A 22,715-nucleotide genomic window follows, 5' to 3' on the forward strand; every position below is an offset into this window, starting at 1 on the left:
AATGCATGAACTTTTAATGCTGTATCACTTTGTTTATATCTGCAGGACCCTTCTAACAAACCACCTTTGAAGCTTCAAACTTTGCTCTGGGGGACGTCATTTCCCCGCTGAAGACGGGTTGTTTTTATCAGTAATGGATCAAATACTGTGAATGTTTTTGCGTTTGTATTATTAATATCGTAAATATTAACTTTCTGAGTTTCTTTTCCAGAAGTACAAAGTGCATCTTTAAAATTTTCAGAACAAAACCAAACAGCACAAATAAGTTGACAAAAGAATCCGATGAATGCTGAGTTAAAGCAGGTCCTCTTTACACAGGGCGTATTATGTATGTTGATGTTTGTATGTGTAGTATAAGCTAATTTCCTTTTATGGAATAAAGTATGAGCCTCCTTAGGGACGCGCCATAAATATGCCATAAAAACAAAGTACTATACTTGAATATTTAATCATTCAGCTGGATCTCCATAATAATCCCTGAACTGAGAGCTCCTCCATGACTGATCTCATTCTCCTTCTTTCAGTAGGTGTGCCTCTGATCGGCCGCTGTAATCCGACAGGATCGATCCCTGAGATAATATACACGTATTGGGGAGAGGAGGAGGAGGGGGGCAGCTGTTGTACTTCGCTGTAAAGACACGAGCCACGCGCTCCAAGTGTACCTAAAACCATCTCACTGACCGCCTCGGTGCGTTTGGACTCTTTAGCGCGATCGATTAATCAATCCTCGCAGTTTTTACAAGCCTTGTCTCCGAAAAAGTTGCCCCGTGCCATAAATGTCCGCGGATGGATGCTTACGGAGGCAGAGGCGCTGTCCAAGGTACTGCATTCAGCCCCTCCCCGGTAGACATCACTGGGAGACACGTGATCCGCTCTGTCTGTGGCTCCTGACAGTCGCTGGATAAGCTCAACAGGGAAACCAGATTGCACCTTCTCTTCCACCAAGATAACTGGATTTTCGGCAGCGCTCTCCCCCCCGACCCGCTCCTAAATCTCCCCCTTTTAGTCTTTTTCTTCCGATCTGGGAAACAAACTTTGCAGGGACGGGATATTTAAAGGTAATTTCATTCTATTTTTTCTTCTTTATTTATTTGCTCCAGATTTTTATTTTGTATTTATTTATTTTTTTTTTATAGAGGAGTTAGAGTGAAAGTGGACCAGTCTCTCTCTCTTTCTCTCTCTCGCTCTCCCTCTCTGTCTCTCTCTCTGTCTCTCCCTCCCTGTCACCCTCTACCTCGCTCTCCCACTGCCGCTGTGATTCACTTGAAAGCAGAATCTTGATGTGCTGAAGGTTTATTTTTTCTTCCGCCGGAGTGGATCTGAGGTACAGACCCGGGAAAAAAAGAAAGAAAAAAAACAACAGATCGAGTACATGGACTGTCGTAATTTATGGGAGCTCAGCCCGCGGTGTTTTGCATGAAATCGCATTTTTCTTTTTGCCTCCCCATCCTCTTGTGCCAACTACTTGAGGGTCCCGTAGAAGTAAAGGTGCACGCGTAAAAAAGGTGATGAGAAACCTCGTCTTTGTTTTAGTTTTTTTTGCTGCTTAATTTTTTTTGCAAGGCATGTATTTGAATATACATTGATATAGATAGTTGACTGCAAAGACGCCGCGGATAAGGGGCATTAAACAACGCTGTGATTATAGTGCGCCCCTCCGCAGCTGTCATCCAGGGGAAGATGTTAAGGTATGGGGCATGTTTCCTGATGAGATCTGTGCCCCTTAGACAACAAAAAACCACAAAAAACCCACAAACAAACAACAACAAAAAAAAACCCGCCGAATTTCGCCGAGGATCATCCCGTGTCTTAGTTAAAGCATGATGAGCATTTGAACGCCTCACATTCGCTGTTTTTTAAAGTGCGGTGCCCGGAGTGGAGCCGATGAAGCCCGTGCAGCCGTCTCTGAAACGCATACTAATTGCGGAGATTTTTTAAAAAACCAGGTTACTGTTTATTTTTCAATTTCTGTTTTTTTTTCTCTCTCTCTTTTTTTTTTTTTTCTTTTTTTTTGTATTTCACACGTTGGGTTTGGAAGAACACGCAGGATCCGGCTCCGTGCTCCGTGTTGGGGTAAACAAAAATAGAAAAATAAATAAATAGTGACGAGGCAGATATTATGAAGAGGAGCACATTTTTGGGGGGTGGAGGGGTTCTCAGCTGGTTTCGTCGGCTCGTACACAAACCAACCATTGTGAATCAAATGACGCACTTTTTCTTCATGTTGGGTCTTCAGGAGGAGGAGGAGGAGGGCAGGCAGGCCGGTGGATAGACAGCCTCGTGTATGTCGGAATGCTGCTCGCGGTGCAGAAGTTGTAACGACTGAGAGCCGACAAAAAGTCCGATTTGTATTTATTTATTGTTTCTAAGTGTGAGTTGAAAATCTTGTCGTTTTTGCTGTGTGGACTTTGGTGTGACTGAGGCGGTCGTGGAACATCTGGGTGCGATTATACAGATGCAGCCGATCATGTGATGATTTGCTGGTGTTCTTTTTTTTTTTCTTTTCTTTTGTGCATCTTATTTTTTAAATGTAATCCTGGACAGGCTGCATGGCAGAGAGAGAAAAAAACACACAAAAAAACAATCTTGCTCCATCTTGCAAAGACGAAGTAATGCGTGGTTTCAGTGATGCTGTCCAGTGCTGCTCTGCTTCCTGGAAAGCCCTGCTGATATTAATCTAATGATTTGGCTTGCTGTAACAAAGGCCTCTCTGGATAGAAGTGCCTGATTGGCCGTGCTCCTGTCTTAATCATAGTAATACCTCTGACTTTTGATCAAAGCCGTGGCCAAGAGTGGATCTGGAAGTGGACACGCCGAGGAAGAAACGCTGATACTGTACTAAATCTGCTTTTTCTTTTTGCAGGGAGCCGTGGAGTCTGTCGGGACTGCCTTGACAGACAGACAGTCAGGCAGACCGCTTCTTTTGCTGAGCTTATCAGCCAACGTGGTTCCATATGGCGTTTTTTCTCGTTGCCACAGAGGATGCAGGGTGAAAAGCCCCGAGCAAAGGCTTCCAGTTACCCGCCAAAGAATGTTGGCATGAACATGAAGATTAAAGCTGCCATTTCAACTCAAGTGAAACCGTGCACACTCTAACTGGCACCAGAAGGGACTGTTCCATAATTACATAAATTAGACCGAGTGTGCCCAATGGATATTTGAATCCCTGTCACTTTGCTCTAAATAGCCATGGCAGAGAGGACCTTTAAACAGTTCAAACTATTTTGGCGCCAACAGTGAGAGGTTTGGCCAGTTGCCTGGACAGCGTGAGGTAATGGTATTTGCTCCAGGAACTAAGTGTTGGCCAAGCCTATTGCTATGCAAAAACATTCTAACATTTAATCCTATTTCTTACAATGCATCAGTTCACACTTGTTTATCCTTGTAGACAGTCAGTTATATGCCAGTCTACCCTCTTGAAGTCTTTCTTGCTTCATCAAAGCTTCTTATAAATAAATTCAGCCCTATAAGTCCCTATCCACCCACACAGAACCTGTGATCACACAATGGTTTTACAAAAGCCACATGGTGCCCATATCATATGGGTTGGGCTGCTCATTTGTTGCTTTGCAGAAATCGGCACTTGTCTAGAGTTCACAGGTGCTGAGGGACAGTGGGCCCGATTTCCGGTGTGGAATGCATGCTGCGAGAGCGAGATGAGCTTTAACATGAAGACGAAGAGCTCCCACGGGCTGCTAGTTTACTTCGACGACGAGGGATTCTGCGACTTTCTAGAACTTCTCATACTGAACGGTAAACTCAGCCTGCGTTTCTCGATCTTCTGTGCCGAGCCTGCAACCGTCGTGTCCGACACAGCGGTCAATGACAGCCAATGGCACGCAGTCACGATAAGGAGAAACTTTAAGAACACAACCCTGATTGTGGACGGTGAGACGAAATGGGTCGAGGTGAAGTCCAAAAGACGGGATATGACTGTTTTCAGCCATTTGTTTGTTGGTGGAATACCACCGGAATTACGATCCGTGGCGTTACGACTGACGTCGGCTGTGGTCAAGGATCAGCTGCCTTTCCCTGGATGGATAACAGACATAAAGGTCAACAACACGGAATCTGAAATGATCGACAGCGACGGGGTCTTAAAGGACCTCTGTGGAACAGCCAACATGTGCTTAAACGGAGGAGTCTGCAGTTTAATTAACAACGAGCCGACATGTGACTGTTCTCAGACGGGGTTCCAAGGAAAGGACTGCAGTGAAGGTAAGACATCTGAATTGAGTTTAGACCGTACAGTCGGTACAACCTGTCATGCGTGGACTGAATTAAACAAATTCAAGTCCCCCATCAGCCATTAAGTAGCGCATTCCCTTCCTCTACTTGACTGAAGCCATATGTTTGTCTTAGTCGTCGAATGTGTGCCATTGATCTGCCAAACAGTTTGTTTGTTCTGAACGCGTCTCCTGCAAGGCCTCATTAGCATTACGTGCAGGTGTTCTCCATCCCCAAAGGTGTCTTCCCTTCATATCAAACAGGTCCGCAGGGATTGGTTGACCTATGAAACATTTCCAATGGCTTAGCTTGAACGCAAGAGCAGGAGTAAACATCTAGGAGACAGATGGCGTAAACATGAATGACTTCATTGGTGTCACACAGTATGAAAAGGGCTTAACAGGTTCTTATGTTTGGAAATGGAATTTCACCGAGATATTACCTGGGAGAGTTTTACGTAAGCCAGTTAATAACACTATGCCTATAAACACGTTGATACTTACATCTTGAATTGTGATCAATCAATTTTGCGTCGCTTCCAAGTCCTTTTAAAATTCAAACAGATACAAAAGAAAACCGATTCTGTGCAATGCAGGAGACACAGCCAGTCAATACGCAAAGAGAACACAGGGCTCTTGGAGGTAGTGAGAATAGTGTCACCCTGTCTTCAACATCATCCTTATATCAGGGTAATCTTTAGCTCTCATCCTCAGTGTCGTTTCTAATGAAACTGTTCACGGTTTATAGTGCAGAGCGTCCCAGAGGTCGGCGGTTTACTGCCGCTGTGGGTAGGAGCAGGTTTGTCGGTCAGGCCTGTGGGGGAGGGGTGAGAGTGTTGTTGTTTTGTTTTTCTTCCAAATCTATTTTTAAAAAGTTTATACAAATTTCGGATGGACTCCGAGGCTCATTTTAACACGCAGGCTACTATATGGGTCAAAATCTACATTCCGTTTCATAAGCTCATGTATCGTCATTCAAGCACATAAATCTTTTATTAACAATAAGCTCATTAGGCCAGCGCCGGGCAACTTACTACCGCAGCATAAGATATTCCCATCTGATGGCCATTAGTCGTCGAGGCAAATATGTAATACTACTAATTAAAATGTCCTCTACATGCTGCGCTGGCTGTGTTTTTATTTTCTGCTGTTTTTAAGGTTTTGTTGACGGCGTTCCCACAGCGGGAGAAGGCAAAGGGTCTTTTTACTAACCTCATGCAGTGACAGACTGAATGATTGTTGCTGTAGTTCACTAACAGGCTTTTCAGTGTTGGGCAGCATTTAGTATTTGTTTATTCAAACCACTGCACATCAGCGAGAAGTAGGAGGCCGCACTGCCATCAAGGCACCCTGAATAAATCTAGATCAAAAATGAACTCTAGCTGTAAATATTCTTGGACGTGCCACCCAAACGGTGCCATTGTTCTCTTTCTCTCGCTCTTTTCAAGTGCAGGCTCTCTGAACAGACTTCTGCTTAATCACACGTCTTGCACCGTTCTATTGTAATTCATTTCACTTACTTGCTCTGTTACATTTTGGATGTTATGTAAATTACATTTCAGCACATACAAAAAAATAAAAAATAAATAACAATGTCTGAGTCAGAAATTAATTGGACAAGCCTGTTTAACAGCCCCTCTCTCCAGGCTGGGCACTGACTTTAAAATACTTTAAAAACCAGTGTTCAACATGAGAGATCAGTTTGATATATGACATTATTACATTGCATTATTGCCCCCAGATTTTAGAGTTTGTTATGAGGTACGAGTGGCCCCTTTCCTCTAAGTGGATGACAAGAAAAATGTCTCAATCTTTTTAGAAGAATCTTGTGTTGTTAATCACAAAGCATCCTCCTCTAATTTCATAGCAGTCATTGTTTTTTCTATTATATGCAAAATTTAGCCTGATGACAGGTGTACCTTTTAATACATAATGCATATTTGTTGTTGATGTTGGTATTTGAACATGTTAATATGCAAATACTGTTTTTGACCAGAGATTTGGTCTTAGATCCTCAACAGACAGTCTGACCATTGGGCATATTGATTCTCACATGTTACAATACAATTGTAATGCATGACTCAGTGTTCTGGCTTCTTACTTAAATTGCTAAAGACTAATTTCCAAAGTTCAACTTAATATTATTTGCCTGAGATGAGCTGGGTCATATTCATCTCAAAATGTGAGATCAGTATGACTCCAGAGTAATTAAGGACAAATAGAATAAGCCTCATAAACTCTGAGTATTCATGATGCTTCACTGTAAATTTAACATATAACCTCAGAACAACTAAGTAAAGTAGACTATTCAATTTAAGTGGTAGGAGCTGACAAGTTTTACCTACTTAAAATGGTCAGACTATTTTGACTGGTAATTTTGAGGTAATACTTGATTTCTGTTAAGTCAGGTCACTTTTGTCAGATTTTACAATGTACTGATTATTTAACAATACTGGAAGAGGGTTAAACAGGCAAAGAGACATTAATGACATAATCTGTAAAATCCTTTTAAAAATAATTGTAAACAAAAACATTTGAATACTGTTAAAACAACAAAAAAAATGGTTTTAATAGATGTTTAATGAATTAAAAAAAGGGGGGTGGGGTTCAACTAATCACTCCCCTTAATACCTTAAATTAAGTTAATTTAAATTTAAAGCAACATTATGTAGAAATTGGATTTTTTTGTGATTTGGCACCCCCTACAGTTTCTGAGTGCAAAAACATGTCGTAAATACAAATCCCAGGTCTGTATCAGTTTATTAGATGTTATGTCGGTGCTAACTATATACAAAACTAATTATGTCTTAATATTATGTGTTGAAAACATGTTGAAGTAAACATGCTGTGATCCTACCCTGTCACTAAAGTCACATAGTGCAGAAACAAGTGATAAAAGGGGAAGAAGTCACCATTCCTCTGTTACAACACACTGTACCATCAGAATGACTCTGAAGCTCAAAAAGTTACATAATGTTGCTTTAATTATTTCAGTTTTCAGGGTTTTGTACGCGGAAGGCTCTAAATTACATAATCATTACAAATGTGTGCTTCGTGTACGTGTTTGTGGGTGTGCGTGTGCGTCATTCGTAATCGTGGGAAATGGTCACAATTTTTCTCACCAGGGTGCCGGCTGATGTTAATGTTTTTTTATGGCCACTAAGTACTAATTGGTTGCGTTGCTGCGGTGTTAAGATGAATGATGTAAAAGATATCATCCTTGCGCTGCGTGGAGGATGAGCGCTTATTGTTTGAAGAGGCCCTTGTAATGAATATACACCGTGGCAAATGGTGACACGATCCATTAAAGTCATGAGGATGAAAGCTACTGTAAAAAAACGAAAAAGAAAAACCTTGTGAGACTCTTCGGTAATCGCTTTCCATGAACTGGGGTTAGCGACTCGGAGGTTGATTGGGTGGATTCCTTGTGATGTTCTAGTAAACACATCTCAGGAAACAAACTAATTTATTCATGAAAAAAGGAAGTGTGTCTTTCAAAAAAGAAACGACTGTTCCTCCCAGTTTCGCAGTGACAGTGACACGGGAGTCACTTTTTCTTCAACGGAGAACTCATTTCGCAAGTTTTCAAGATGGTGGGTGACAAGACTCTCAGAAAAGGGAGCACATTCTAAAACTCATCCTGGAGGTGCGTACTGACAGCCGTACATCCCCTCGCTTGTTATTTATATCTTGCCTGAATTACCGCGGCAAAACTGCAGAAGAGGAACCCGCCGGTTACAAAACTGAAGTCAGTTGATTTGTTAGATTACGCAGCAGTAGCATCAAAGACAAACAGGCAATATGTCAGCAGAGATGTCTGCTGCCGTCACCCCAGACAGCCTCAAACACGGTGTGGGACTGAAAGCTCTCTCTCAGCCATGCTCCTGCTCTGCCCGATGGAATTACGCAAAACATACGAGCAGGCACTCGGAGTGACACTGTTCTCTAACCCGCTGCCTCTGTTCAATAAGGTTTTGTTTCTGAGGTTTGGGAGTTTTCAAGAGGCAGAGTGTTACAGTTACAGTGTGACATCATCTAAATGTGTCCTCCATATTTGCTGATTAGCCTGAAATGCCTGGTGGCGCTGCAGTTTTTTCTTTAGACTAAGAGCATTCGTTGACTTTTTGTCACTATATTGGGGCAGCGTATCAAGTGATGAGTGTTGAAAACGCATCATATTCCAGTGACATGCCTGTGCATTCCCCTTCACTAAAGGGTAACGCTGCAAATTTTACACATCAAAGTGTGTGCATAGGTCTTGAAGAGTACAACCTCTTATGTGAAAAATCTAATATAAAGCCTTTTATTGCTCCAGATGAGACTGCATATAGTCTCTAAATTGCCTCCAGTGATGTCACTCATTGGCATTGCATGGCATTGTGGGTAGTTGAGGGGCCAGGTTTTTAAAAGGAAGAAGAATGTGTGGAATAAAAATGGGAATATCCCTGACTCTTGTTTTTATAGCGTTCATACTGTGTCCAATAGTTTTGAAGAAGGTCTGCTTCTTTCGCCTCTCTCGGTTCACCAGCTATTTGCTAATGTTGGAGTGTACGAGTGTTTTTTCTCCTGATAGCAGCTGCCTCTGAATGTAATAGCAATGGGGTTGAAGAAAGTGACGACACTGTACTAAGGCTGTGAACGTAACCGTGAAAAATAGAGACCACTTAGATATTAAATTCTAATATCTAAGTATCGCCCAACATCCCCCCAATTTTTTGCAATGATCCCTGAAATGTGGCACTCGTGTCAAAGAATTGTACCAGTGGCAAGATATTTCACAGTTTAGCAATAAATATTGTCCAAAATGATATCAGTGCAGTGAAACAGTAAACTTCATTGGGTATGTAATAATTATTTAGTACCCCAAGCATCTTTTCTGCCTTATATTTTCTAAAAACATAAAGTTTTCATACAACATCAGACAAAACATATAAGCCAGATATATCTGTAATAGGTCAATTTCAACCAATAATGCAATAGACAGTGTTAGTAGAACAACTGATATATTGGTTGGATTAAAAAAACTCACACTCGCATTCCATGTAGTCACTTGACGAATCGTCAATTTAAAAACACTGATTGATGCAGCTTTAAATCTAACTAGAGCAAGTATTTCACATTAGGGGCTTTGGAAATTGCCAAATTATGCTTGGATAAAAAATGACAGCTGAGAGACCAGTTCACATCCAAAGAAGTGGATGTTTCTGCGGTGTATCACGCACTTCTGCTTGAAAAAAGCAAGAGGAAAAAGCACAAAACCTGTTCTCCTCGCCTCCTAAGTCGAAATAACTAAAAAAGAGGGACTGCTCTGAGTTATCAACGAGATTTCTCAACACACGTCATTCGTTTGACGCAAACCGCCGTTCACGCTGAACTCTTAATGAACTGTAGACACGTTTGTTATCGTCACGACATGTATGTTTGACACCAGGCCACATAAGACTTGGTATTGCTGCCTGCGATGACGAAAGACTGGGTGCTCTTTAAAGCTCATTTCAGCATGGCACTAACATTGCGAGACATAGAGATTCAATTCCCCGCAGAGCCATCCATGCTGAAATTGCATGAACTCACGGTGCCTTAAGTCACTTTGGATGAGAGCATCCACCAAATTGCACCTTTTGCCAGCTAATTCAGTATTCTAGCAAGTGCAGAGATTTCTTTTTTCCATCCCAAGGTAATGTGGTTTTGCTTCTGTCTCACCATCTTGACTTGCACCGAGGAGACAGGCAACAACGCCGGCTGCTGCAAATGGCCGTGCGGGGAAGAAAATGTTATCATGCCATTCATTTTGAATAGAGATTGCAGCTAGTGTCCACGCTCACATAAATGGACTTAGCCCAGTTTGAATCAGGTAGAGATCACGTGTAATTGTAGGAAACTAGAAACGCAATCTCATAATATTACCTAATGCCCATACATTGATTCAACCTCCCCCCGCCCCCACCCCCCCCCCATGCTGTGAAGTTTAAAATGTACCTTTCCATTAAATCATTTAAAAGCTGTTGTAGTACTTTGATCAGATGAAAGGATTACAGGATTTGCCACCAGACCTGTCAACTCTCTCCTGTATGACCACAACCGTCACATTGCACGACCTCATACACAAACACACACACACACACACACACACGCACGCACACACACACACACACACACACACACACACGTAAATCCCTTTGATCGGTTGAAACAATTATTTAAATGCACCGCTCTATGGCCACCGGGTTCCCAGAATCTGTCCCCTTGTTTCTCATTAGGAAAGTAACATGGATGCATTGCACAGCTCCATATTTCATCCTGATAAAATGGGACGATGATTTCATTGTACATTAGCTAAACATAAATCAGAACAAAAAAAAAAAAAAAGGGAGAGAGAAAAGAAGTAGGGCAGACTTCAACTAAGACTGTACCGCATTCATTTATTTTTGTTATTAAAGGATAACTCTGGGTGACTGGGTGCAGCAAACATTCATTTTAATGTCATGACTCTAGCTGAGAGCGCAGCTCGGAGGTCCTCGTACAGTTACAGTTAGAAATCCATGAAACCAGCGTCACCCACCGAAGGACAGACGCTCAGACAACTTAAGCCACTTGACTAAGCTGCTAATGCACGATGACAGGGTGCCAAGAATGATTGTGGCATACAGCAAGTGAAATTATGTCACCCTTATTTTCACATTTGAGTCATGAGCACCATCCAGCTTGGTAATGTGAATTATTGCATCAGCTGAACAAAACAATATCCCCACAGACTTGTGCCATAATGCAGCATTCTCTGGGAAAAAAAGAGTTGCTGTACAACTATCAGTCCTCAATCATTGATATTTTGTATTTTAGGCTGATGACGATATGAGAAAAACTTATACAAATTGGGAACCTTTCCTTTCCATCTCTGTCGGTTTCACAAAATTGTGTGCAGCTCGAGATTATCTCAAGGTTGCTCATGTTTGTTACAGTAACTCGTATCAGCTGTCAAAGCTAATCCGGAAAAGGGTAATTTTGCAAAGGCGTCTGATTAGCGAATGTTTCTTAGTTGAAGGCTTGAATTACAGGCTGCTGCTTGAGCACAATGACTCTTACACATGCCCGTGATGTAAAAACATGCATTTTTCATGATACTGGTTGCTTCACTTGTTTATATCTAAAACTAATGTAACTGTGCAAATGTTATTGCCACATAAAATGTCCTGGCAGTAGAATTTGACAACGTTATGACTTCAGAAACCCTCTGATTACGTGGCAGGTTGTGTTTGACGTCATTTGTCACAACTCTGCCTCTCCACCTGCTGTAGCACAGCTTGGTATATGGAGGAGGCATGCCAACGTCATAATGCAAATTGAATACTGGGACTGGTAATTTTTCACAGCAGTCTGATGTCACAATACGTGCCTGACCAGTGTCCCATCAACTGCAGCAATTATTCTGATTAGTGATTATTTTTACAGCGTGCAAGTTGCGATATTTAAGGGGCAGGGGAGGATATAAGGGCACCAGCTGTATCCGGGGGACACACTTCATTGTGTTTTATCTGCGATAGGGGCATCCAAGAGACTCTGGTGGTATTTTCTGGGTATGAATTACACTAGTGAAGCTCTTTTGCAAAACAAGTTGTGAATTTAGCAAATGTATCCAGATGTGTCCTGATGTTGCACAATATGAAAGAAAGGATCTCTCTCTCAAAACGCAAGGTCAGTAAATTTGCTACTCTGACCACTGTCAGACTGTTCCAGTAAGGAACGATGGGAGGACTGTCTGTTGTTATATAGTCCAAATAGTCTGAAAAATGTCCCTTTAGACCATGAGCCCATTTGTTCAACAGTGGTACCCATGACCCTTTGCTCAGAGTCCCTCTCTTGCACACTCTTTCTGCAGTTCAGTGACTGCCTGGTAACTGTCCATGGTGCTGAATCGGCAGGAGTTTTGCCCTGTAAGATCCAGTGTGTGGGACTTAGTGGAACCCTTTTGTGAGGTTGCAGATTCCAACCAAGTTGAATACCCCTCGCCTCTCCCGCCCCAATGGTGGCTGCGTAAATGTGACATCATCTCTAGATCCTGTGTTTAGTTTGTCCATTCCAGACTACTGTGAAAACTAGGTGCTGCAGAATGGCGCATTCTGTGGAAATAAGAGGCTCAGCCTTAATTTACTTTTAGTTTAAGGTCATCACACATACAAAAAAAACAGAATTATGATCCTTAATCCCCAACACTGGACCTTTTAATAGGCTACCTTTCTGGCCTTACACCAAACAACATTTCAGTTTCAGTTGATTTTACTGCAACAGACAAAATTCCAAAGTCAACTTACAATAATCACCATCACCCAAGTCATTAGATGTAGGCTGATCTAACAGCATTGTGACACATAAATGGAAATTATTGAATCTAGTCTACTGGAGAATGTCAACAAGCACACATGTTAAGAACGGGCAACAAAACCAAATATTACAATAGTTTTGACCAAACAGGCCCTACTTTGATATCAAAATTGCAAAAATTATTGAAATGATGACTTGGTCTTGACACAATGAGATATCTGATCATTACGCAGCAGTAATGTGGATATAATGAGCAAGTGGGTAAAGACAAGTATTTTAACAAGTCTGCTTAGTTTAGAAAATTACAACACTTACATATAGTCTCATATCCCAATAATGACATATATTGTATCTATTGACCAGCCTGAGGGTTAGGGTTCATGGTGGTGGTGGTAGGTAGGGTTAGGACCTAACAGCTGCAGGAAGAGTATCTATACTGGAGCATAGGCCTTCGAAGCAATGAGCATTTGTTTTCAGGCAAACTCGTGTTGAACAAATGAGCTTTTGGTCCCATGGGATGTTTTCACGCAGTATTGGGGTTTCGGAATAATGGGCGGTCAGATAAAAATAGCACGGCCCTCTCGTTGGACTGGATCCAAACACCATGTGTTAGAGGCGAATCAATTCAAAGTGAAATTTTCTGTTTGGTTTACATTCGGTCTTTATGCCTGAAGCCAGTGCTGCACATTTTGTGCCAAGTCGCGTCCCCCAGGACAATCCAACTTAACACAGTGAGAGCAAGAACTGAGTGGAGAAGAGAAGGGAAGAACAACAAGTTGCTAAACAGCTGAACTGAGGGAAATTTGACTGAAAATGAGTCTCATTGTAAAACATAGATGGTGCAATTAACAACGCATAAGTGTCAATCAACGAGTGCCAAAGATCAAAGTTGATGGAAATATCTTGTGTCTTATCTCAACACTTATGTTTCCTGCGCTGCTAATGGCCCCGGGAAAGTTTGATATGAATCAAGTAAACAAACATGTTCTCAGTTAAAGTAATCTCAGTTAAAGACATCTCAAAAGCAACACTATATTTTGAAGATGATTTATTTTTTGGACAAAGCGGTTCTTTCCCCTCATATTCGAATACATGAATCAAACCGCTGTCCTGCGCCCGTCACAGGAGGATGGGTTCTACATCTGAATGAGCGCTCCCTTTCTGGCATGTCTGTCATCGTACGAGCACAAACCACCACGTGACGACATTCCCCCCCCCCCCCCGTATCTCTAAAAGTGTCATTCTGTCTAGGAGCCTCCTGCAGCTTCACTCAGACAAAAGCAGATTAATACTATACTACTGTCTCTGAGTCCAAAGACAGATATTGGGATCAAAAGATTAGAGGGATTTTCCCGGAGGATTGCTGCCTTGTTTAAATACAACTGCTCCCGACTGTCAAAGGGTGTTTGTGAAATTCTTTGACACCGAACTCCTCCTTTAACGGGATTCGTCCCGCAGCGCAAATAAACACATCCGAGTGTCCATGCTATCACTCACATTAAACCGGGCTGTACGCTGTGTGTCTTATTGAAGGGTGTTCAGCTGGTTTATGGAGATTATGAGATGCATAAATTATAGAAATGATGCATGACACCTACCAGAATGCTGCAATCTCTCTTTATTGTTTATCGTAGATGATTCCCTTATTCATACCTATGTTTTGTGTGGAAGGGTATCTCACGATGCATAATTGCTGGATGCTTTATACGCAATCTGAACGGTTTGATCTCCCCTACGAAGGCACAGAATAAACCTGCTTCCAGGCGAAAAGAAAATAAATAAAAAAATGTGCCTCTTTTAAATTCCAGGCTGTGGATGATATTTTCACTTTGAACATAAAAATGCCTTTGATGGTGCTGGTTGGGTGTCATCCTTCATGAGAGTCGTCTGAAACACTAAAAACAAGTCGAAAGTGCACTGCCATAATTTGAAAGCTGCCATGCTAATGATAGAGCGGAGACAAATCACTTTTCAGGAACATTTCCCGTGACTTTGAAAGCCTTTGTGACTGCGAACGGCACAAATAAACAAGACTTTGCTGCGGTGTAGCGCAGGCTGTGCACATTTCAAGAGTTTTTTCTAAATAGAGACAGTGTTTCCTCTTGCATGGTCTGTATCTTAACCCTTGATACAGATTAGGAATTCAATACCATGATTTTAACTGCAGTCAGTGCAGATTAGCAGGCACAAATCAATGGCTGCGTTTTCGGCGGAGACCCTTTTTTTGTCATTTATAATGGAAAGGGATGCAGCTTAATGTTAACAGTTCTCAGAGCTTAGCTGTGTTTAATGCTCAGTGTGCTTTATTAATACCTTTTTTTTTTTTTCCTCAAACTTTAGTTGAAGAGCCGCTCTTCAGATAGGGATTTGTTACACGTCAACAGCAAGAGCCACAAGTACAGTTTCCTTAAGCAACTAGAAAAAGGTGATGGTGAACACTGGCACACATTGCTTCAACATGAGGCTTTATTTTTCCTCACAATAAATTACGAATAAGCTGAGCCCGTACTTACAAACTTGCGGTTTAGATTGATTTCTTAGTCCCCCCTGCCAGGGCCTAATACTCAAGTGTTTAACAGCTACTGCATCGCAAAAAAAAATGAAAAAAGATTGACTTCACATCTCTAATACTATCCTAGATATATCCATTCCTGGGATTAAGGTTATTAGAACTACTGTATAAGCTGCACTGATTATCCTGTTGGATCATTCTAACCCACAAGATGTAAAAGAATGGTGAGGGGTCTTCAGCACATCTGCTCCCACAATCCTCTCTGTTTGGGATGTCTCTTTGGAATTATATGGATTGGACTGTATTGTCTGCATACCATCTGTCCTGAGAGCTGCATAATATCATTAATTAAATCACTAACGCTGTTTGAGTGTATTTAATTGGTAAAATGGAAACAGATTTTGTTTCCACTTGTTTGTGTGTGCGTGTGTTGTCTCCTCCTCCTAGAAAAGAAAGAAAGAAAGAAAGTACAATTTCATTCACCAGCTCCTTGAGGTCAGTAGGTTTCACATTTTTTGAAACATTGTAATTCAGCAAGTGAGGCGGAAGGATTGTCTCCACTCTTATACCTGTGCGTTGAATACAGTATATGCTGCTGCCACTGGCCAGTGAGCCTTTTAACTTAGCCTAGTATAAACACTGGAAACAAGAGGAAACTGCTCGGCAAATAAAATCTGCATGCCAGCATCTCTAAAGCCCACTAATTTATATCTATCGTCTATCTTTTGATTTGACCTGTGTCGACATATTTTTTAAAAACCCACAAAACAGGTCTCTTATGTCTACCACACGTTCATGCATGTGCAAGTGTATCGATTCATTAGGGATGAGCGAGTACACCACTGTATCTGGATTTATATCTGATAAACCAACTAATTGATCTATATCTGTATCTTTATCTTTTCTAGGAATTGGCAGGGCTTAAATCAGAAATGTGTTTGATAACAAGGTGTCGTAAATTTCAGCCTGAAATTGGTATTGGTTGATTTTTATTACTTATTAGAAAGCAGGTATTGATCACAAGAGTAAGACAAATATTTAATAGTTTTATAAGCTTGAATGAATGAAGTGTCAGACACTCGTTTCAGCCAATTACTCGCTCAACCCCAGTGCTCATGCACACCCTGGTGTTTTCATCAAGATGGGGGACAATTACTGTCTGGGCGCACCTTTTAACACCATGGGCGCACCTTTTAACACCATGAACGCAGCATTTTCATTGGCGAGTACTTTACGAAAGAAGCAGCAGGTTAAGCCTCCCCGGAGCTCTTCAGAAAACACAGACGTTATCTCCGGCAGACAGCTAACCACTAACATACTGACAGCTTGTGTCAGAATGAGCCCCAGGCGTCATAGCCTGTGACGATTGCCTGTTACTCATGAGAGAGGAACGGCATTCCAAACAACACATTGATTGATTGACACATACAGACAAATTGGTTTCAAATACGGACATGTGTGCATTGTTTATGTATTCATGCTGGGTTAGGTAATAATGAGTGAAATGGACTTTTTGGCAATGATAGTTGAAAACTGGTTTGACAATATGTTGGGACTCAGGACATCCAGCTTGAAACCATGGTTATCTGGTCACCATGCTTCAGACAGAGCAAGGGTAGCTGTTTCCCCCTGTACCTAGCACTTGTTCTGAGCTAACTAACTGGCATGCGCGTTGTTTTCATATAATTTTATTGTTTCACACCTACATGGAAAAAGGTAGTCTGCCTTGTCAGGCCATTTTGGCGGTTGGGAGAGAAGTTCGCCTTAAGGAGTCAAAGACAAATTCTGTGTAGGCGGCAAGTTGTGCTGGCTGAGTGGATGAGTCAGTTGTCCTGCGCGGAACTTCTTTAAGACAACGTGAACCCATTATTTTCATTTCTTATTTTTTATTAAAGTATATTTTGAATTTTCAGTTGCAGTTTGGTTAGCAACAAACAAAACTTCTTGGTCTTGGCTTGAAGGAAAAGGTCACGGTTTCTGTTAAATAAATGCTGGCACTGGTTTGACACTGGACAACAACAGTGACAATGGCAAGAAATAAGAGAAAACATCTCTGTTGAAAGTTACAAAATAGATGTGAGTTCTTCTGTTGATTGGCAAAAATAACGATGATGCACAACTTCCAGGTTAATTGAGGTTTGCGAGTTTGCGGTCAACAATCTATTCATCCAACTACAGAAAGCAAATATGCGTCTTTCTCCAGCTAGTTCCTTTAAATCTGTGATCCAGTAGACAAAAACTCCATTCTCCGCACGCAAGTAACTGCCAAGAAGCAGAAAACAGCCGTTTGGTTGTGATGACATTTAAAGTCTCTAGTTGTCATTCTGCAAGAACAGGGAGCTCTACTGGAGTTATTGGACACCGTCCCATTTTCCAGGCTCCAGTGTCAGTGAGGTGGTCTCACTAAAAGCTGATATCAAGAGTGTATTGTTCTGAAAGCATACATGTGGCACCATTGACCGACTCAGCTGGTGAGAGTAGAAAATGTGCAGTAACAGCCACAGCTGTGGGAGCTATCAATTTCCATCAGGGTGGCTGGTCAGTCTGCCCGTTTCCTCTCTCCCCACTCTTGCTGTTGCTTGAGGAGGATAATGAGGGGGATGGTGAGCTGTGTAATGCCACTAACACTCCTCTGGTAGATAGATGCATTAAGTTTAGGCTGTGGTACTAAGAGATGAGCCCTCACTTATACTCATTACTCTTGATTTGCTGCAAATTGTAATTTAACAACAAATCGATCCTCTGGTAGCTCTGACCTTTGCTGCGAGGCTTTTTACATTTTCCCTTAAAGCGCCTTCCTGCGACGGTTTTTCAAATCTTCAATGCTCTAATGGCCTGGTGAGGGATTCAGTGCTGTCTGTTCTTCTTTGTTATGTCATGTGTGGTGGTGACAATAGTGTCCCCTGATTCACAACACTGCGGAAACAAAGGGAAATAAGACAAAAGCCGCTATTTCAACCAATTTAAAAGACAGATTTTAGAGAGATATTTTAGAGATGAATGTGTCTTTGAGAATGGATCTTTCTTTTGTACAAAGTGCAGTACATAAATATCAGCCACCTTCTGAAATCAAACTGAAAAACAAACAAGGGGCAGCACTGCTGCAAACTGCTGCACACTGTAACTGCTGTTAACTAGGTAGCTCATTTAGCTGTGTAGCTAGTGGCCAGAATGGGGGCTCGAAGCACCAAGGGAGTGTGGATGTTTACACCTCGCACAGGAGTTTTGGACCAGGGTAAAACAAAATATAGACGTCATGATGTTCAAACTGTAATTTATCCTTAACCCTTACTTTAGTTTATTTTTTGTATTGTTTTCAACTGAAATTCTTACATATTGCACCTTTAAAGGGGCAGTTCCAGCGTCTTTGGGCAAGCAAGGTTTACTCGACAAAAGGGGAACTACTCATAAAACAATGTCTGGGGCTGGGACTCTGGAGGGAGCTTTCCAAAGGTTCAAAATAATCCTGAAGACCTCCTCAAGGTTGTCTGTGCTTGTGCTTGAGGGTTGAAATCGTTTACAGAAAGCCTGTGTTACAAAATTTGAAACTGAGGGGTTTGAAAGTGAGGAGGCACCCGAGACACAGAGGACACTTTCAGTCGAAATGCCGTCTGTAAGCAAAATAAAAGGTAGTTACAATTTAAAGCTTCAGAGAAGCAGTGAGTGACTTCCTGACTTCTTTTCTTTGAGCTGGTGAACGTGTTATGGGCAGTTAACCAAAGTCACATTGCATGGTTTCACTTAGCGATTATTCCCATATGCCAGCTGCCAACCTCCGAATTTCTCTAAAGCTCCTTTAAAAAGGGGGGTGTCCAAACATTGAGCATTTTTGGCACAATGAAATATTAGTGGTAGCCGACCTACTTTTTCAAAGCAACGCCGGCGCGATAAACTGCTTCAGTTGGAGGCTATTTGAAATGGAATTGAACTGCTTTCATTCCGAAGTGTCATTTGCTTTGTAATTCATTATATTGAAAATGATTTAACATATTATTTCTTGTCGTTTAATTCCATTGATTGGGCTTTTCACATGCAACACCACAGGCCCGTGTTAAAATGACTCTCTCGACTACTGGCTGACCGTTCTACCCAATAAGCATAACAGCTGTGTGAGCGGACCCAAAAAATAAACAAGAGCTGTGCCTCCTGAATAATGACTGCAGGAAAGCGGTCCATTACGGATGCAGAGCCTGAGCACATACAGTTTTTGGAGTCAAAGTTATTATTAAAAAGTATAAGGTAAAAATGAGCTTCAAATCCGCGCGTGTATTTAAATACACAACTTTTCTCGGAGAGATTGGGGCCATTTGTTTAAGTGCTGCTACATTACACACACAATTAGGCTTCTCTTAGAACAGGCTGCAGAAATAATTCTTCAACGGAAAGTAATTATTGAAGGGCGGCCGCGATCGCACATGGTCTTTGAATGAGGAATGGGGGGGGGCTAGATATTTCCCTGGCGTGGGTGAGAAAAAAGCAGCAGCCGGAATTCAAACTGGTTAGGGGGCTATGCTGCTGAAAATGATATCCATCATTTTTAAAAGCCCAAAGCTGCATGATTCTGTGTGAAATCTACTTTAGGGTCAAAACATCATGGAGAACAGGCATGCAGAGACAGCACACATTTGTGCCCCATATGATTTGGCTCAATGTAATTCTATATGGTTCAGCAGTAACGGCCTGACATAGCTGCGTCCTCTGTCCTGATTGGATAAAGTGGGCAGGGGTACCAGAAATAAGGTATTTCCCTTCTGACTTTATGGGCAGGGGGAGGAGAGACACATGAACTGACCAAACAAATGCCGTATAACTGTTGGAATATAGAGCAATTTAACACTTTAACACACTCAGCTTAGATAAACACCTCATGAATTCAGAAGTCTTACTGTGCATCCAGCTGAAGCAAGGCAATAATGGAGACGGAGAGAATTCCAACAAACACAAAGCACTGCAATGCCGATGACATTAAGAGTGGAGGACCAAAGTTGATTCAGGCGGACGGGATGTTCTAAAAAAAATCGTCAAATGGGAAAGAAAAAGGAATTATATCTCTTGCAGGATGTTGTGTCTAGTGGATGTGACACATGTTCCTCCATGTGAAATGAAGCGTCACCCCGAACCCCCCTCGCAGCTCTCGCCGCGTCTCTTCAGCCGACCACATTCAGACAAGGGGACTTCCTGATGACATTTTGCCGAGCTGGCTGATGGTAGCCCGTGCGGTTTAGAAACAGCGGAGCGAGCGCTGCAAGTCTGGCTTTCTTACGCACTGTCACTTCGCCGTTAATCAGTTGTCACAGTTCTGAGTTAGCAGTCGGAGCGTCAGGGTGCCAGAATCATGCCAGCAGACAAAATAAAATGGGAAGGATAAATCGATTTATATATATTATTTACCATGTTTGATTTGTTCTACTCTTGTCGCGCGCCAGATGCTCCGGTCAGTGAGGAATCGTTTTGAACAGCAATGTAATTATTTTCCACGCGACCCCATACACAGTGATCGACAGCACAAGACCATCAGGGATGCAGATCGTCTGATAGACAGTTGAGTGCATTTTGGTGTAGTGTTACCAGCACAATAGCACTGGGATCACTTTGTCAAGGGGATTAAATGGATTTACGTCTCTGGATTAGGATGTAACCAGCTGGGTACATTTGTGAACGAAAGTGTGTGTGTGTGTGTGTGTGTGTGTGTGTGTGATAGGGGGCTTGTTTTAATGGTCCCTGTCAGGTGATACTGCTGTTAGCGGAAAGCTTCTTTTCTTCACAGCACTACCAAATGAAACCGGGTGTCGTAGTACGGCCACTGAAGAATTGCGAAAAAGAATTACGCACACTACCGGACACAATTTGCATAAATGGTTGGTTGTGTAAGCCTTTATCAAATCACATTCTCTGAGCAGATATATTCAGTGTTTTATATGTAATATGAAAACTGTGTGTAGATCTCTCTTAATGTAAAGGAAGATGCAATAAAGTCACAACATACTGCACGCAGCTCAAGATGTACTTAAAGGAGACACTTTATGCTTTGGTGCTAGTTTCCTTTCCTTCAGAGTTTTATAGATGTTCTTGTGCATGTAAAAGATTCAGTTGGCAGTTGACAGCACCAACAGAAGCTCCCCTCTCCCACAGACAACACTGCTCCTGAAACGCCTCGTCCCACTTTTTAATTCCATTACTTCGTGACATCACGTAACGTCACCATGTCACACATTTGCATCATTTATGCCTGGTGGCCAGTTTGTCACGTGAGAATTGATTTAGCACAGCGGCTCTGTTGTTGTTAGAGGTGCTTGCTCAGGCGTGCGCGAGCCGACCAATCAGAAAAGACTGGGTGTTTCGTTGCCTTAAAGACAGACACAACTTGCTACTCACAGTGAGAAAGCTGATGTGTTATTTGAAATTTGAGCATGTAAACCTACTCTAGTAGTAACCCAACATAAATTATGAACTTGAAAATGAGCATAATATGTCTCCTTTAAACAATACTGTAAATGTTACTGTAATGTTAATGTTATTATTGTTTTTCTGAATCAGATTTGAATTCTGTTGTGATCAATACTTAGAGGAAGGGAATCACTTATATATAGCACAATAACCTTTAAACAATCTATAACAAGCTATCAAGATTGTCCACTTAAACAGCCGACCGGTTGTATTGAAATGCTGTGTGAAGATAATTAGGTTACTGTGGCGAAAACCACGTCAGTCTTTGGGGTCTGGACATCAGCAAATGGTCTTGCTTCTTTTACTTTTCTTCTCTTCCCATGTGGTCACTCTGCAACTGCCAGCTTCATGCTTGCCTCGTCAGAATGCTTTCTCAGCTGTGTGCTTCTCATCATCAAGCTAACTTTTTGTGAACAAAGAGCTCCTTTTAGTTTCCTCCACCACAGTAGAATCTCATTTATCTGCTGTCCAAGCTGTTAAAATTAGGAAACATGATCCTCATGAAAGCTGCACACAATTCAATTGATCTGAAATCAGATTTGCATGAGTTTGTGTGCAGATTTCATTTCCTTTTCTTTTTTTGAAAGTGAAATTTGATTCGGTTCTCTTTTTACTTCAAAAAAGATAAACCTATCCTGAATAGCCTCTGTTCCTCAGGGGCTTGGATAATGAGGTACTGTTTCAATTGATACTAGTATTTCACATTGCAAAAATTATGTAAAACTAAAATTCTGCACCAAATTAGCACTGTTTTATTGGCGTGTTTTATTGCCGTGTAATTTGTTCACAAAATGATGATTTTTGGATTGATTTTTTGTGCATGGTGTCTGAGTGGAAGGGGAACCAGTGGTGATGGTAAGTTCTGGGTCAAACAATCGCTTGAATCTGGGCAAGAAACCATTTTAAAGAGGTAGGAGTTCATTTTGTAGCGGAAATCTGGGCTCCTGTGCCCGACTTGGCCGCATGGTTACAGTAACTGTATTGATTACAGGATCATTTTTTTTGTTTTCTTTTTTCTTTTGTTTTTTTTTTAAACATTGATTAGACATTGCATGCTACTGTCTCTGTGATGTCAGATCATGATTGTTTTATTGAACATTTCAAACTAATGTACTATCATCGAGTTCTTTTTTGTCATTTGATACCATTTGTGTATTTCTACTATCATGATTTTCACAAATAATAAATATGGGATCAGTCTTCAGGTGAAT

General features: G+C 41.6%; 1 protein-coding gene across 39 annotated transcripts in view; it reads left to right on the top strand.

Moving 5' to 3' along the window:
• Positions 1-625: 625 nt before the first annotated feature.
• Positions 626-22,715, top strand: part of LOC115597081 (neurexin-1a) — a 276,475-nt gene continuing 254,385 nt past the window's right edge. For 20 of the 39 annotated variants that reach the window (XM_030442695.1, XM_030442723.1, XM_030442741.1 and 17 more), the window contains exons 1-2: positions 627-1,058; positions 2,864-4,218. In XM_030442695.1, the coding sequence (XP_030298555.1) occupies positions 3,507-4,218 (712 nt within the window). In that variant the 5' untranslated portion in view covers positions 627-1,058; positions 2,864-3,506. The other 19 variants (XM_030442701.1, XM_030442706.1, XM_030442725.1 and 16 more) reach the window with 5 other exon arrangements.

This window comes from Sparus aurata, chromosome 15 (genome assembly GCF_900880675.1).
Source record: "Sparus aurata chromosome 15, fSpaAur1.1, whole genome shotgun sequence".
Classification (NCBI taxonomy): domain Eukaryota; kingdom Metazoa; phylum Chordata; class Actinopteri; order Spariformes; family Sparidae; genus Sparus; species Sparus aurata.